The sequence below is a fragment of the Cnephaeus nilssonii genome, assembly GCF_951640355.1.
Source record: "Cnephaeus nilssonii genome assembly, chromosome: 15".
Classification (NCBI taxonomy): domain Eukaryota; kingdom Metazoa; phylum Chordata; class Mammalia; order Chiroptera; family Vespertilionidae; genus Cnephaeus; species Cnephaeus nilssonii.
Window position 1 is genome coordinate 69,692,762 of NC_137086.1, and position 15,270 is coordinate 69,708,031.

Genomic DNA, 15,270 nt, shown 5'->3' on the forward strand with positions numbered 1-15,270 from the left:
GGGCTGTGAGACCCCACGGGCTGTGAGACCCCACGGGCTGTGAGACCCACGGGCTGTGAGACCCCACGGGCTGTGAGACCCACGGGCGGTGAGACTCCACGGGCTGTGAGACCCACGTGCTGTGAGACCCCACGGGCTGTGAGACCCCACGGGCAGTGAGACCCCACGGGCAGTGAGACCCGATGGGCTATGAGACCCCACGTGCTGTGAGACCCCACGGGCTGTGAGACCCATGGGCTGTGAGACCCCACGTGCTGTGAGACCCCACGTGCTGTGAGACCCCATGGGCTGTGAGACCCACGGGCTGTGAGACCCACGGGCTGTGAGACCCACGGGTGGTGAGACTAACTGTTGAGCTCGGCCTCACGGGCACACGTGTCGTGTCCCACGGGCATGTGCAGGGAGGGTTTCCGACATGCTTCCGCTTGCTCATCGCACGCCTGGGTTTGTGATGGCTCACTAGCCACCTCCCCTCTTATCAGTGCTGGATGTCCTGTCCCTGCCACAGAGGGTTCCGCCCGGCCACCCCCCTTCATCTGCTCACAGATGTCACCTGGCACAGGGCCTCCAGCTCCACCATGACCTCGCAGGAGTGTGCACCCGTGTGAACGTGTGTGTGTATGTGTGTGTGTGTGCACGTGCGGCACAGTCACGGACAGGCCGGCCTTTCACAGACCAGGATCCCGGGGACTGGCTTTATTCGGAGTTCACTTAGTTAGCAAATGTGGTCGCTTACTTATATCCTAGGAGTAAATTTCACCAGGAAGATCATTCCTAAAATTTGTGCCAAGATGTCAAGAGCTTTATGCATTTCTGCTCTTTGACCTGAAACCCCTCAGCGTTTAGAACCTGCTCTAGCAGAATCAGCAAGCACAAGTACAAAGGTCTGTGCAGCTGTTGGTTGGAGCATTGGTATATTTATAAACATTACAATCAATCTAAGTATTGGGATATTGTGAAGTATAACTGTAAAGGCCTAGCGAGCTGCTCATCATATAGTGCAACGCAAGAAAGAGTGACTACCCTATGACCCCAATTAAGTCAATATTTTTAGGGAAAATAAAAACCTAAAACAAAATATACTAGCATGTTAGCATGCCCATCACCACATTGTGGGATAGTTGTTAAAAATTGTTTTATAGTTTTTACTCTTTTGTACTATTTCGTATTTTCTATGTTGAGCATGAACTGAATCAATCTAAGAAATGATATTTTCCCCAGAGGGGGTTTTATAGAAAGTGCGCTAACATTTGTAGGGCCGTGTGCCAGATGCTGTCTTAACTGCTGAGGGCAAGGTCTCATGGACCCTCCCGCAGAAGGCAGCCCTGAGTGAAGCACAGTGCTGTTAGCTTCTGTTGCAGATTAAGACACTGAGCGCTGAGGGCATCGGGGACATTTCCCAGGACACAAAACCGGCGGCAGCCCCGGGCTGGGAGCCCAGATAGCCTAGTTAAGTGTTTGCTCTCCCAAGACTCTCGCCTCCATTTATGTTCACAGCTGCTGCCAGAGATCTGTGTATTTCACCAGCATCTTCTAACCCTCGGGCCCAACTTCCCCCGACAGGGACAGACGACAATAGAACGCTTTCAGTTCAGGCTCTGAATATCCTTGTGCACATTTTAATTCGTTAAAGATGGGAGTAGGAAGATCACCCCTCCAAACTAAAGTCAGGAATGCGGAGCAGCTCAATGGACTGTCGGCCCGACAGCTGGTTAGTGTTCATGGTGAACACTGACATCTGCAGGGTGATGGTGGACAACAGTGGCAAAAGGGCCATGACTAATTCTTCCCGTTTTCTTCTTCTTTCTAGATCGGGGTGACATCCCAGGCCATGTCTTCACTGGAGGAATGATCACAGCGGTTGTGATCTCGGGGGGAGTTGTGTGCCTAGTGATTGTGGCTGTTATTTATAGAATTGACTTGGCTCTATTTTATAGACATTTCATGGGAAGAGATGAAACATTAACAGGTAACAAGTATCGGAATGTTGGGATTTCTTATCCTATGGTTTCATTAGGAAACCTGATAAAGAAACATTAATCTTCATCTTATTTACATTAGATTATGACTTAATGTGTGGTAGGGGTTTCCAGAGGGAACATTGCTCCGAATGTATCATTATTATGCCTCTTGTCGGTGCCACCTTCTTTTGTACTTAGATGTTGCCCAAAATTGTCCTCTAATTGTTTCATGTATGTGTATATGTCGTGTCCTCCTAAATGCCCTTTGAGATGCCTGCTCCTAGGGACTCAACATCACTGCTTGCACACCATCTAGGCACCTTGCACAGTGTGGTCACTCAATAAGGATCATTTAAGTTGATTTGAATTGAATGATGGCTCCTTATTCTAACCTGGCAAAGGAGGCTGATGATGTGCCTGAAGGACTGCCAGGTTTTACTGCTGTTTCTATCTGGGACTCTGTCTCAGTTCCCCTATTTTTTAAGAGCAGCGAGAAGTCCTCTAGGTTCCATATAATCACTGAATTAAAAAATCAGTCTAATCCGTTGTACTTGCTTTTTTTCCCCGTGTGTGTGTATGTGTGTGCATGTGTGCATGTCTGTGTGTAGGACACACACATTCAAAGCACAGTCTAAGAAATTGTAGAAATTTCTCAGCCTGCCCATGCCTGTGCTTACCACCTCACCCGCACCGAGAGGATCTCTCAGCAAGTGTGAATCTTGTTCTACTGTTAAAAACAAGTCTTGCTGTATAATGCACACTGCTCTGAACTTGCTTCACTGGCCTTCAGATCTCCTGCCATGAGTTTATAAAGTCTCTCATTTTTTATCCATAGAAATAAAACCCTGCAGAGGTTTATTTCTGTGGATATGCCACTGCTTACTTAGTCACCTTTTATATATTTTATTTTATTTTTTTAATTTCTTTATTGATTAAGGTGTCACATATTTGTCCTCATCCCCCCATTCCCATCCCACACCCCTTCCCACAGATGCCCCCACCCCCCTGTTGTCCTTAACCATTGTTATATATTTTATTGATTTCATAGAGGAAGGGAGAGGGAGAGAGAGAGAAACATCAATGATGAGAGAGAATCAGTGATCGGCTGCTTCCTACTGGGGACTGAGCTCACAACCCAGGCATGTGCCCTTTCCCGGAATCAAACCCGGTACCCTTCAATCTCCAGGCCAACACTCTATCCACTGAGCCACACCGGCTAGAGCTTTAGTCTCCTTTTGATAGATATTTGGTTGTTTGTAACCTTTTATCATTACATAAAGTATGTGATAGATGGCTTTGTGCTGTCATTATTTCATATGTGCGCAGTGTAATTGAAGGAAACATTCCCCATAGTGGAATTGCTGGAAATACAAAGTATAGACACCGTTGTTATTTTGAAAAATATTGCCAATTTGCCCTCCCCACTGCTCTACTACCTCCTGCCTTCACAGGAGGGCATACCTGCTCCCCACAGCTCACCCACCACCTTGTGGTATCTGGCAAAATGCTAGGTAACAGTTGTAGCTCAGTGTGGTTTTCCTTTGCATTTCACTTCCTGCGCAGGAGCAGGAGCAGCTTTGTGTTTTCAGAGTCTCATGGTATTTCCTTTCTCAATGGACCATTCCTTCCTTTGTCCGTTTTTTAATTGGGTTGTTTGCTTTGCTTTTCTTGCTTATTTCTAGGAACAATTTCTATTTTAAGGATGTTAGCCTATTGTCTATAATATGAAAGGCAAATATTGTTCCCAGGTTGTATTTGTCTTTTGACTTTTTTCTGTGGAATATTCTTTAATGTATTCAAATTTATTTTTCTTTTATGGTGCTGGATTTATGGTCACAGTAGAAAGACCCTCCTAAGCTCTAGTTATAAAGGAATTCTTATATTTTTGAGATTTTAAAAGATTGATTATTCACACTTACATCTTTTAATTTAATGATATAAAATTAGCAAAGGTAATTAATTTAGCTTTGAATCTGCATGTGTGTGTGATTTTGCTATGGAGAGAGATGCTCCAACAAACTGGGGTTCTGTTTTTATTTTTTTAATCCTCACCCAAGAATGTGTTTTTATTGATGTTTTATTGATGAGAGAATATCAATAATGAGAGAACATCAATCCATTGCTTCCCGTACTCACTCTGACTGGGGATCAAACCCACAACCTTTTGGTGCATGGATGATGCTCCAACCACCTGAGCCAGGGCTGAAGGTCTGTGTGGGATATTTTATCGCCAGGTCTCTACAGGCACAGACCAGTATGCATCTCAGAATGGACATTCACTGATATCTCTCTTTCGATTTTCAACTAAGATGTTATTTACCCTCCAGTTGTGCCTGACCCAATGCACAGATACTTTTCTAAATTCCTGTTTCTGAGCACGGAGAACTCACTTCTTAGCGCCCCGGGTGGCGTGCCTGGAGACGGAGATGTACTCCGCAGCAGCTCTGCTGAGAGTGTGGTCCGTGGACAGAGAGCAGTCGTGAAAAGTAAAAATGGAGAAATGAGTGCAAAAATTAAGACTTTTACATTATAGCAATTTTATATTGCTGCACTATCCAAGAATGTGTTCAGTTATTGGTTTATGAATAATTGGAAATGAAAGAAACCAATCAACAACAACAACAACAAAAAACTAAACTTGCCACACAGAGCTTGTCTAAGAAGCGTTCTGACTCTTTGTAGTCTAGACATCCATTCACAGGCTGGTGTCGTTTATGCAGAACAAAATTATTAGCTTCCAATTTGTTTAGCTTGGCACCTCACTTTATCAGTTATCACAACCACCAAAGCTTTCATTCCTTGGGTTGAAAAATAAATTATAATATAGATTAGTATATTTGCTAAACCAAGAAGAGAACTGCATAAAAATGAATTTGAAAGCTATATCACTATATAAATTTGACTGATTTATCTTTCCAATTTATTGCAAGTAGTTACATTCCGATTATGAGAAAAATATACCTTGTCCAAAATTGTACTAATTTATCTCTTGCATCTTGGTGCCTCACTGACATGATGACTATGCTAATGGAAGCACTAGCTCTCATCCTAATACACAGCTGTGGTTCACGACAAGCTGACAGAACAATCCAGGGACCACTTACTATATTAACAACTGGCTTTATTTGATCAACTTTTAACCTATCTTTGATAAGCATGATAATTTTGCAACTTTGATGAAAACGTCCTGTCATTCACATGCATGTCACTCTGAAGAGCAATTGCTTTACAATACACCCAGGGTGGATTCTGGCTCAAACTGCAGGACAAGAGGCTGTGGGCAGGACTGAAGCAGCTTTTGCCAGAAACTGTGTTTCTTTGTGAACCTGGATGCTGTGAAGAATGGGGCCAGGCTGTTGAGCATAGATGATGTGGTGCCACAAAGAATGTGGGCCTTGATGGTTTCGTCCTATTAAATTTTAATAAAGGAGCCAATATTGTTTAGTCTTCAACTCAGAAGCAAATTCATCAATCCCAATCCTAGACCCGAGCATACATCTAACTCCATCGGCTAACCAGTTGCCCTGGGATAAGGATGGAGTGTCCCCATGCCCCCTCTTCCTCTCCTGTCCCCTCGCACGCGTATGTTATTTAGAACACATGGCCTTTCAGAACACATGTCCACGGGGACTCCCCATTCTCTAACCAGATTATTTTTTGTTTTGTTTGTGTTATACTTTGTTGTGTCTGCCAATGTGTTATTTATAAACTTTTCAAGTTGTTGCATTTGTCTGCAAACTCGTCTCTAACAGAATGGATAAAGGTAGAAGAAAGAAATGTAAATAAATTTTTAGTAACGCAGTTAGTAGAATGGTCTTAGTTTTTAGGTAACACATTCCTCTTGAATGTGTCTCTAGTCATCTGAATACGCAATGCTGCTTCATTGTTGGGAATAAAACAGCAGCAGATGTGTCTGCAGACCTTCCCACCGACGGAGTTTCCACATTGGCCTTTGGCATTATGTAAAGTTTCACCATGCCAGCATGGGTTTCCACGGCCCACCGTTTCAATTCCCTCCATTGTTTCCTCCCACTCTCCAGTGTAACCACTCAGCATTGTATTTTTTAATTTAAATTTTATTTTTCAATCACAGTTTACATTCACATTAGTTTGTATTGGTTTCATGTGCACAGCATCGTGGTTAGACAATCCTATGCTTTGCAAAGTGACCCGCTGGCATTTCAGGCACCCACCTGGCACACCCATAGTGAATACAGTATCGTTGACTCCGTTCCCCAGGCTGTGCTTCACATCCCAGGACTATTTTGTAACAACCAATTTATTGCCACTTCCCAGTGGTATGAAGGTGTACATGGGATGGTTATAGAATTGAATGATTGAAGTGGAATAAGCTGAGGTGACATTTACTTTCTAACCCTGGGCCCAGGGAATACTAGAATTTGGGCTACTTGGTCCTCTGTTACCTTTAATCTCTGTTATTTCTCTGACCTGTGACATGCATTTCTCTCTGTCCCTCTGTGATGTCAAACAGTGAGAGTCTCAATTCACATGCTTAAAAGTAAAAACACTTGCTAATTGATTGCTCGATTATCATACGAGCTTTGGGAATGCTATTTTTTGTTTTTTAATGATACTTGAATATAATCATTGTTTATTGACATTTAAAAATTCAGAGATAAAGAATCCTATCTAATAAAAGAGTAATATACAAATTGACCATCACTCCAAAACACAAGATGGCTGCTCCCATGTGGTCAAAGATGGCTGCCCCCATGTGAACACAAGATGGCTGCCACAAGTTGGCCAGCAGGGGAGGGCAATTGTGGGCAATCAGGCCAGCAGGGGAGCAATTAGGCATCTATCAGGCTGGCAGGATAGTGGTTAGGGGGTGATCAGGCTGGCAGGCAGAAGTGGTTAGGGGCAATCAGGCAGGCAGGCAAGTGAGTGGTTGGGAGCCAGCAGTCCTGGATTGTGAGAAGGATGTCCAACTGCCCATTTAGGTCCAATTCAGACATCCCTCAAGTGGTCTCAGATTGGAGAGAGTGCAGGCTGAGCTGAGGGACACATCCCCCCTCACCCCCTGTGCACGAATTTTGTGCACCAGGCCTCTAGTAATGCATAAAAAAGAATAATAAAACCAAAGACTATGTAGGGACCTTACGGATTACCCAAACAGTCTTGTTTTTCAATTTGTTTTCTATCAAAATACTTTATTTTTTTAACAGCTTCATTGAGGCATAATTAACAAACAAAGGCCTGTGCATATTTAATCTCTATAATTTGATGTGTGTGGACACAAGGACGCCATATTTAACTTTTCTTTTTCAATAATTCCATGTTCGTTTTTCGCGACTTTCATTCAAATTTGAACTTAAGCTTTTATATACGCACTAATTTAAGGAGCAAACCTTGCCTCCTAGATGGGAAGACATACGATGCCTTTGTGTCCTACCTGAAGGGGCGCCGGCCTGAGCACGGGGAGGAGCGCGCCTTCGCTGTGGAGGTCTTGCCCCGGGTGCTGGAGGAGCGCTTCGGCTATAAGTTATGCATATTCGAGAGGGATGTGGCACCTGGAGGAGGTGAGAAAGGGCATGGCAGGAGAAAACTAGTGGAGATACTTTCTCTTTTTAAGATGAATAGTTTAGGCCAGCGGTCAGCAAACTCATTAGTCAACAGAGCCAAATATCAACAGCACAATGATTGAAATTTCTTTTGAGAGCCAAATTTTTTTAACTTAAACTTCTTCTAACGCCACTTCTTCAAAATAGACTCACCCAGGCCGTGGTATTTTGTGGAAGAGCCACACTCAAGGGGCCAAAGAGCTGCATGTGGCTCTCGAGCCGCAGTTTGCCAACCACGGGCTTAGGCTAACCCTGTTTTGCTTAAAAATGAGCAATTTACCCTGGTCCTCTTGCCAGAAATAACCAGCAAAGTCAACATAGTGAGCAGTGAGGGAAGCTGACTGGCCGCTCCTGTGGGGACCTGCCACCCGTGCGATGGGGGTGGAGGGCCGGGGCAGCATCTTTAGAAACGGCCGAGTGGGCACCCTCCGGAGGCGGTTCTCTGGCAGCCGCTGAGAAGGCCTCTTCTGAACACCCTCGTTCAGCAGGTGGAGCGGAGCACGTGCTCTCCCTCCATCGCGCGGACCCCGGGGAGAGAGCTTCGGTGGGAATAGGGACATTGGAAAAATAAATAAAAGGAGATTGGTGGTTCACAGCATGTTTGAGTTATAAAGTTCAGTTTTTAAATTTATATGTGAATACAAATGGCCATCACACATGTCTTGAAGCAAAGCACTGTGAGAATCAAAGATCGTGAGAAGAAGCTCCGTGTTTTCTCTGAAGTCTGCAGAGCTAGCGTTTGGAAGTGGGTGCCGTGGGTGTTGCTGTGTCGCCAACAATGTGACACAGGTCACCATCCCTCGCTCATCTCTCGACACTCTGGGCGCCATCCTTGCGCCAGGTCTGAACTGGGCGTAGCAGACGTGGCAATAAATGAGAAACGAGTGTGCCCGTCCTCCCCCCTCCTTCTTTCAGGAAGAGAAGATGTGCTGCTACTTAATTACAAATAACTTCCCGAAGGAACAGCAGCCACATGGGCAGACGCAGGTGACACTGTGATATTCGTGTGCGTTAACGCTTCCTAGAATGTAGCCAGCATCACTGCTGGCCTTTACATCCATTTTATTATTTATCATTATTTTCTAGCAGCCATTTTGAAAAATTGATTTTTTTCTTAGTTCCTAAGTACTGTAAAAATAAAGAATGTTTGTCCTCCGTGGTGATGAGCTTCGGTTAAAGCCTCTGTTTGGAAAGAGATCGAGGTCTAGAGCAGAGGGGGGCAATCTCCCAGCCGGGCCGCCAGGCCTGCCACCGCCTGCAGCAGGGCCAGGGCAGGTGCCTTCTCCGTCACCACAGCAGAGTGAGTTGTGACAAAAGCTGTATGACCTGCAGAGCCTGAGTATTTTCTATTAGGCCCTAAACTGGAAAAGGTTGTCAACCTCTGGTCTAAAACAATGGCAGGTTTTGGTTTTATTGTTAAATTCTGATGTCAGCGCGCTCCTCCAGGTATGTGGGAAGGAAGACAGTGTCACAGTTAGAAGCCAGTACTCCAGACAGAGCACGTGGGTTCAGATTCTGTTTCTGCCGTTTACTAGCTGTGTGACTCAGGGCAAGTTACTCAACCACTCTGTGCTTTAGCTTCTTCATCTGTAAAAGGGGGTGATACTTTCTTTATGGGGTCATGATGATTAGATGAGTTAATATACATAAAACAGGTAGTAAAGCGTGTGGCACAGAGGAAGTGATAAGTAAGCACTCATTGTTATTGTTACCTTGATAATTGCTTTTAATAGGCATATAATTGCTTTTAATAGGCACATGGTTTGTCTTAAGGCAAAACTTATTTGTGAACTTCAGAGTTAAATAATACAAAGTTAGACTGTTCAGAATGATTTTTACTTCAAGCTCACCCTTTCAGTTCTCTTAAATTAATATTCCATGCTTTGCATTTTCAGCTGTTGTTGATGAAATCCATTCACTGATAGAGCAAAGCCGAAGACTAATCATCGTCCTAAGTACAAGTTACATGTTTAACGAAGTGAAGTATGAACTTGAAAGTGGACTCCATGAAGCACTGGTGGAAAGGAAAATTAAAATAATCTTAATTGAATTTGCACCCATCAGTGACTTCACATTCTTGCCCCAATCACTAAAGCTTTTGAAATCTCACAGGGTGCTGAAGTGGAAGGCTGACAAGTCTCTCTCATATAACTCAAGGTTCTGGAAAAACCTTCTTTACCTGATGCCTGCGAAAATGGCCCGGCCACGTAGAGGTGAATGCGAAGCCGAGCCGGTGCTTGCCAGGTCCTGCCCTTAGGGAAGCGCGTGTGGGCGAGTTGCAAGCTCTGGGGGCCGAGGAAGGAGCCTGCTCCAACCATGGCTGTGGCACCTCCATTTCACTCCACAGAAATCCTGCTCCCAGTTCCGCCATGAAGCTTCACTGGGCTGGGCTGCCGGGAGGAGGCCCCAGCGAGCTGCCCATGTCCCAGAAGACCCTGGACGCTACAGAAGTGGCTCTCCTGTCTCCCCCTCTTTCACAACTGGGTATGCGGCTGGGAATTATGTAACATGCCGCGTGCCTTACCAAAAGGGCACATCTGTAAGCATTTTGAATGCTACCCGTTGAACTAAAGGATTCTAAATTTATGAACAGGCATTTCTATGAGCCAGTAGGGGACATAGTGATGGGCACAGTGCAGACACCATCACTCTCCCACATAAGCCACCACCTCCAACACCGGGACAGTGCTGGGGGGTGCTGGCTGCGGGCTGGTGCAGGGCAGGGCGTGGGGAGCCGCGTGGGGAGCCGCGTGGCAGGGCCAGGCTCCGGGTGTGCTCCGTGTGGCCCGGCCACAGCTGCAGGCCCGGGGTGGTTGGAGCCCCACCGCGGCCCTGTGCTGGGCATGCTTCACTGGGCCTATTTGTAGGAACTTCTTAAAGGCAAACCCAAACAACTATCTTTGAGGATAAACACAGGTTTTAATTAAACAACTTTAATTAAAAGATCTTAATTAATTTCCCAGATCTTTCCAAGTTGGTCAAAAACATTTGTTGATTCTACACAAATATTTACGTACAGGATGGGTGCCAGACCATATCAGCCGTTAGGCAACAAAAAAGGATAGTTACTTGCTTGATTTGTTAGAAGGTTACATATTACATGCCTGTGGTGGGAGCAGCATGGCTGGTGGTTTGGTGTGAGCTGTGCAGCCAGGATGTGTGAGCTCAAGTCCTGGCTTTGCTGCTTGCTTCTGTGAATCCTGGACTCTTTCCTCATCTGTAAAATTAGAATATATGATAACTATACCTACTTCAGGGGCACTACATGAATAAAATCCCTACAACAGTTCTCGGCCAGACTTAACATTCTGTTAGTGTTGTTATTACTATTATTGTTATTATTAATTATTACTTAGATCAATTTTTTAATTGTCACTCAAGGATATGTTTTTATTGATTTTTTTAGAGAGGGAGAAAGGGAGAGAGAGAAATATTGATGTGAGAAACACCAGTCGGTTGCCTCCTGTACATGCCCTGACCAGGAATCAAAGCTGCAGACTGCGCTGTACAGGATGGCGCTCCCCATGAGCCACCCAGTCAGGGCTAGGTCCGTGTTTCAGCTGTGGGGTCCCCTGGGAGCCGAGAGTGGAGGGGAAAGAGACTGGAGAAGGCAGTTACCTTGGGCAACAGCTGTGCACAGAGGGCGTGTGCAGAAGCACCCGGAGGCCAAAGGTCGCTCTTCACTGCACGTGTGCAAGTTGTGACATTGCAAGACATCCCTGTCTCCCTAAGGAGCTGAGCGGGGGCCTTCTTGATGCCTCACAGTAAGTCTGTCCGGGAAAGGCACAGAGGGAGTGACAAACAGCCTTAAAGAGAAGGACCCGTGCTGGGTGGGGAGTGTGGGCGGCAGTGCAGTGCTCAGATCACTGCTGGCAGGCGTGCTGCTGGAAGTCAGGGGAGACATTCCACTGGGTTTCCAGCGTCAGGAAGGGCCCTGACCTCCCAGAGCTCACAGCGCGGTGTGCTAGCCGCACAGGCAGAGAAAGCACAAGAATTGTGGTACAGGTTTTAGATGTGAAAATACACGGTCAGGAGAAACTTCATTGCTGTCATCATTGTCTCTAACTCACAGAATAATTGTGCTTTTCTCTTTTATTATGTACTAGAGGCCCGGTGCATGAAATTCGTGCATGAGGGGGTGTCCCTCAGCCCAACCTGCACCCTCTCCAATCTGGGACCCCTCGAGGGATGTCTGACTCCCCATTTAGGATTGGGCCTAAACGGGCAATCGGACATCCCTCTCACAGTCCAGGACTGCTGGCTCCCAACTGCTCGCCTGCCTGCCTTCTTGATTGCCCCTAACCGCTTCTGCCTGCCAGCCTGATAACACCCTAACCACTCTGCTGCCAGCCTGATTATGCCTAAATGCTCCCCTGCCAGCCTGTTTGCCCCCAACTTCCCTTCTCTGCTGGCCTGGTCACCCCTAACTGCCCTCCCCTGCAGGGTTGATCGTCTCCAACTGCCCTCCCTTGCAGGCCTGGTCCCTCTCAACTGCCCTCCCTTGCAGGCCAGGTGCCTCCCAACTGCCCTCCCCTGCTGGCCATCTTGTGGTGGCCATCTTGTGTCCACATGGGGGCAGGATCTTTGACCACATGGGGGCAGCCATATTGTGTGTTGGAGTGATGGTCAACCTGCATATTACTCTTGTATTAGATAGGATAGAGGCCTGGTGCAGGGGTGGGGGCCAGCTGGTTTGCCCTGAAGGGTGTCCCGGATCAGGACGGGGATTCCCTTAGGGCGTGAGGCAGCCTGAGTGAGGGGCCTGTGGTGGTTTGCAGGCCAGCCACGCCCCTGGCGACCCAAGCAGAGGCCCTGGTATCTGGAATTTATTTACCTTCTACAATTGAAACTTTGTAGCCTGGAGCGGAGCCAAGCCTCCTGCTCACTCCGTAGCCAGCAGCCATTTCTGTTGGGATTAATTCACCTTCTATAATTGAAACTTTGTAGCCTGGAGTGAAGGCCTAGGCCAGCCAGGGCAGGCGGAAAGCTTGGCTTCCTCCATTGCCTGGGAAACCTTGCTCTCTGTGGCTGTAGCCATCTTGGTTGGGTTTGTTTGCATACTCGCTCTGATTGGCTGGTGGGCATGGCTGGTGGGCGTGGCTGGTGGGTATAGCAAAGGTATGGTCAATTTGCATATTACTCTTTTATTAGGTAGGCTGCTTTAAAACTGTGGTCGGCAAACTGCGGCTCATGAGCCATATGTGGCTCTTTGGCCCCTTGAATGTGGCTCTTCCACAAAATACCACGGCCTGCGCGAGTCTATTTTGAAGAAGTGGCATTAGAAGAAGTTTAAGTTTAAAAAATTTGGTTCTCAAAAGAAATTTCAATCGTTGTACTGTTGATATTTGGCTCTGTTGACTAATGAGTTTGCCGACCACTGCTTTAAAATATATTCAGTGTATTTTTCAGTAAGTGTATTAAATATGTACATTCAGTATATGCTTTAATATATACCAATATGGATGCACCATTCGTCTAGTGACTTTGGTTTTGAACAGTCTCAGTGTCTGTGTCATTAAGATTCCAGTCCTCATTCTCCACGTGGACAGAGCCTGTGGGACTGGATGTGGTCGCCACAAAGCTGCGTACTTGCCTCTGTGCTTCACGCCTCCCTCTCTGCAGGTCGTGGCCCAGCGCAGCGGCCAGTTAGTGTGCCTGCAGCTAAATGTAAGCAACACACTTCCCACTGGGGACCAAGGAATGACTTTTACTGACGGAATAAAGTCCTTCTCTTCTGTGACTCACATGCCCTTCAATGGTGGCATCCGTCCAGAGAGCCAGTGACAGGGCAGCTCACCGAAGCGCAGGAGGAAATCCAGGTGTGCTTAGTGCACTGGAAGCAGGAGTGAAATTAGTTACGCTCTTAAAGCAGAGGGCCCTTAGCACCCACAGGCTCTTAAAGCAGAGGGCCCTTAGCACCCACAGGCTCTTAAAGCAGAGGGCCCTTAGCACCCACAGGCTCTTATAGCAGAGGGCCCTTGGCACCCACAGGCTCTTAAAGCAGAGGGCCCTTGGCACCCACAGGCTCTTAAAGCAGAGGGCCCTTGGCACCCACAGGCTCTTAAAGCAGAGGGCCCTTAGTACCCACAGGCTCTTAAAGCAGGGAGCCCTTAGCACCCACAGGCTCTTATAGCAGAGGGCCCTTAGCACCCACAGGCTCTTAAAGCAGAGGGCCCTTGGCACCCACAGGCTCTTAAAGCAGGGAGCCCTTAGCACCCACAGGCTCTTATAGCAGAGGGCCCTTGGCACCCACAGGCTCTTAAAGCAGAGGGCCCTTAGCACCCACAGGCTCTTATAGCAGAGGGCCCTTGGCACCCACAGGCTCTTAAAGCAGAGGGCCCTTAGCACCCACAGGCTCTTAAAGCAGAGGGCCCTTAGCACCCACAGGCTCTTAAAGCAGAGGGCCCCTTAGCACCCACAGGCTCTTAAAGCAGAGGGCCCCTTAGCACCCACAGGCTCTTAAAGCAGGTGGCCCTTAGCACCCACAGGCTCTTAAAGCAGAGGGCCCTTAGCACCCACACGCTCTTAAAGCAGGGGGCCCTTAGCACCCACAGGCTCTTAAAGCAGGGGGCCCTTAGCACCCACAGGCTCTTAAAGCAGGTGGCCCTTAGCACCCACAGGCTCTTAAAGCAGGGGGCCCTTAGCACCCACAGGCTCTTAAAGCAGGGGCCCTTAGCACCCACAGGCTCTTAAAGCAGGGGGCCCTTAGCACCCACAGCCTCTTAAAGCAGGGGGCCCTTAGCACCCACAGGCTCTTAAAGCAGGGGGCCCTTAGCACCCACAGGCTTTTAAAGCAGGGGCCCTTAGCACCCACAGGCTCTTAAAGCAGGGGGCCCTTAGCACCCACAGGCTCTTAAAGCAGGGGGCCCTTAGCACCCACAGGCTCTTAAAGCAGGGGGCCCTTAGCACCCACATGCTCTTAAAGCAGGGGCCCTTAGCACCCACAGGCTCTTAAAGCAGGGGGCCCTTAGCACCCACAGGCTCTTAAAGCAGGGGCCCTTAGCACCCACAGGCTCTTAAAGCAGGTGGCCCTTAGCACCCACAGGCTCTTAAAGCAGGTGGCCCTTAGCACCCACAGGCTCTTAAAGCAGGGGGCCCTTAGCACCCACAGGCTCTTAAAGCAGGGGCCCTTAGCACCCACAGGCTCTTAAAGCAGGGGGCCCTTAGCACCCACAGGCTCTTAAGGCAGGGGGCCCTTAGCACCCACAGGCTCTTAAAGCAGGGGCCCTTAGCACCCACAGGCTCTTAAAGCAGGGGGCCCTTAGCACCCACAGGCTCTTAAAGCAGGGGGCCCTTAGCACCCACAGGCTCTTAAAGCAGGGGGCCCTTAGCACCCACACGCTCTTAAAGCAGGGCCCTTAGCACCCACAGGCTCTTAAAGCAGGGGGCCCTTAGCACCCACAGGCTCTTAAAGCAGGGGCCCTTAGCACCCACAGGCTCTTAAAGCAGAGGGCCCTTAGCACCCACATGCTCTTAAAGTAGGGGGCCCTTAGCACCCACAGGCTCTTAAAACAGGGGGCCCTTAGCACCCACAGGCTCTTAAAGCAGAGGGCCCTTAGCACCCACAGGCTCTTAAAGCAGGGGGCCCTTAGCACCCACACGCTCTTAAAGCAGGGGGCCCTTAGCACCCACACGCTCTTAAAGCAGGGGGCCCTTAGCACCCACAGGCTCTTAAAACAGGGGGCCCTTAGCACCCACAGGCTCTTACAGCAGGGGGCCCTTAGCAC

The 15,270-nt window shown here is 47.9% G+C and overlaps 1 protein-coding gene across 1 annotated transcript in view; it reads left to right on the forward strand.

Annotated features, from left to right (window-relative positions):
* IL18R1 (interleukin 18 receptor 1) overlaps nt 1-9,870 on the forward strand; it is a 42,758-nt gene extending 32,888 nt beyond the window's left edge. Inside the window, exons 9-11 of the mRNA XM_079791904.1 lie at nt 1,811-1,969; nt 7,343-7,501; nt 9,439-9,870. Coding sequence (XP_079648030.1) covers nt 1,811-1,969; nt 7,343-7,501; nt 9,439-9,800 — 680 coding nt within the window. The 3' untranslated portion in view covers nt 9,801-9,870. The remainder of the gene's footprint in view (nt 1-1,810; nt 1,970-7,342; nt 7,502-9,438) is intronic.
* Nucleotides 9,871-15,270: the final 5,400 nt, after the last annotated feature.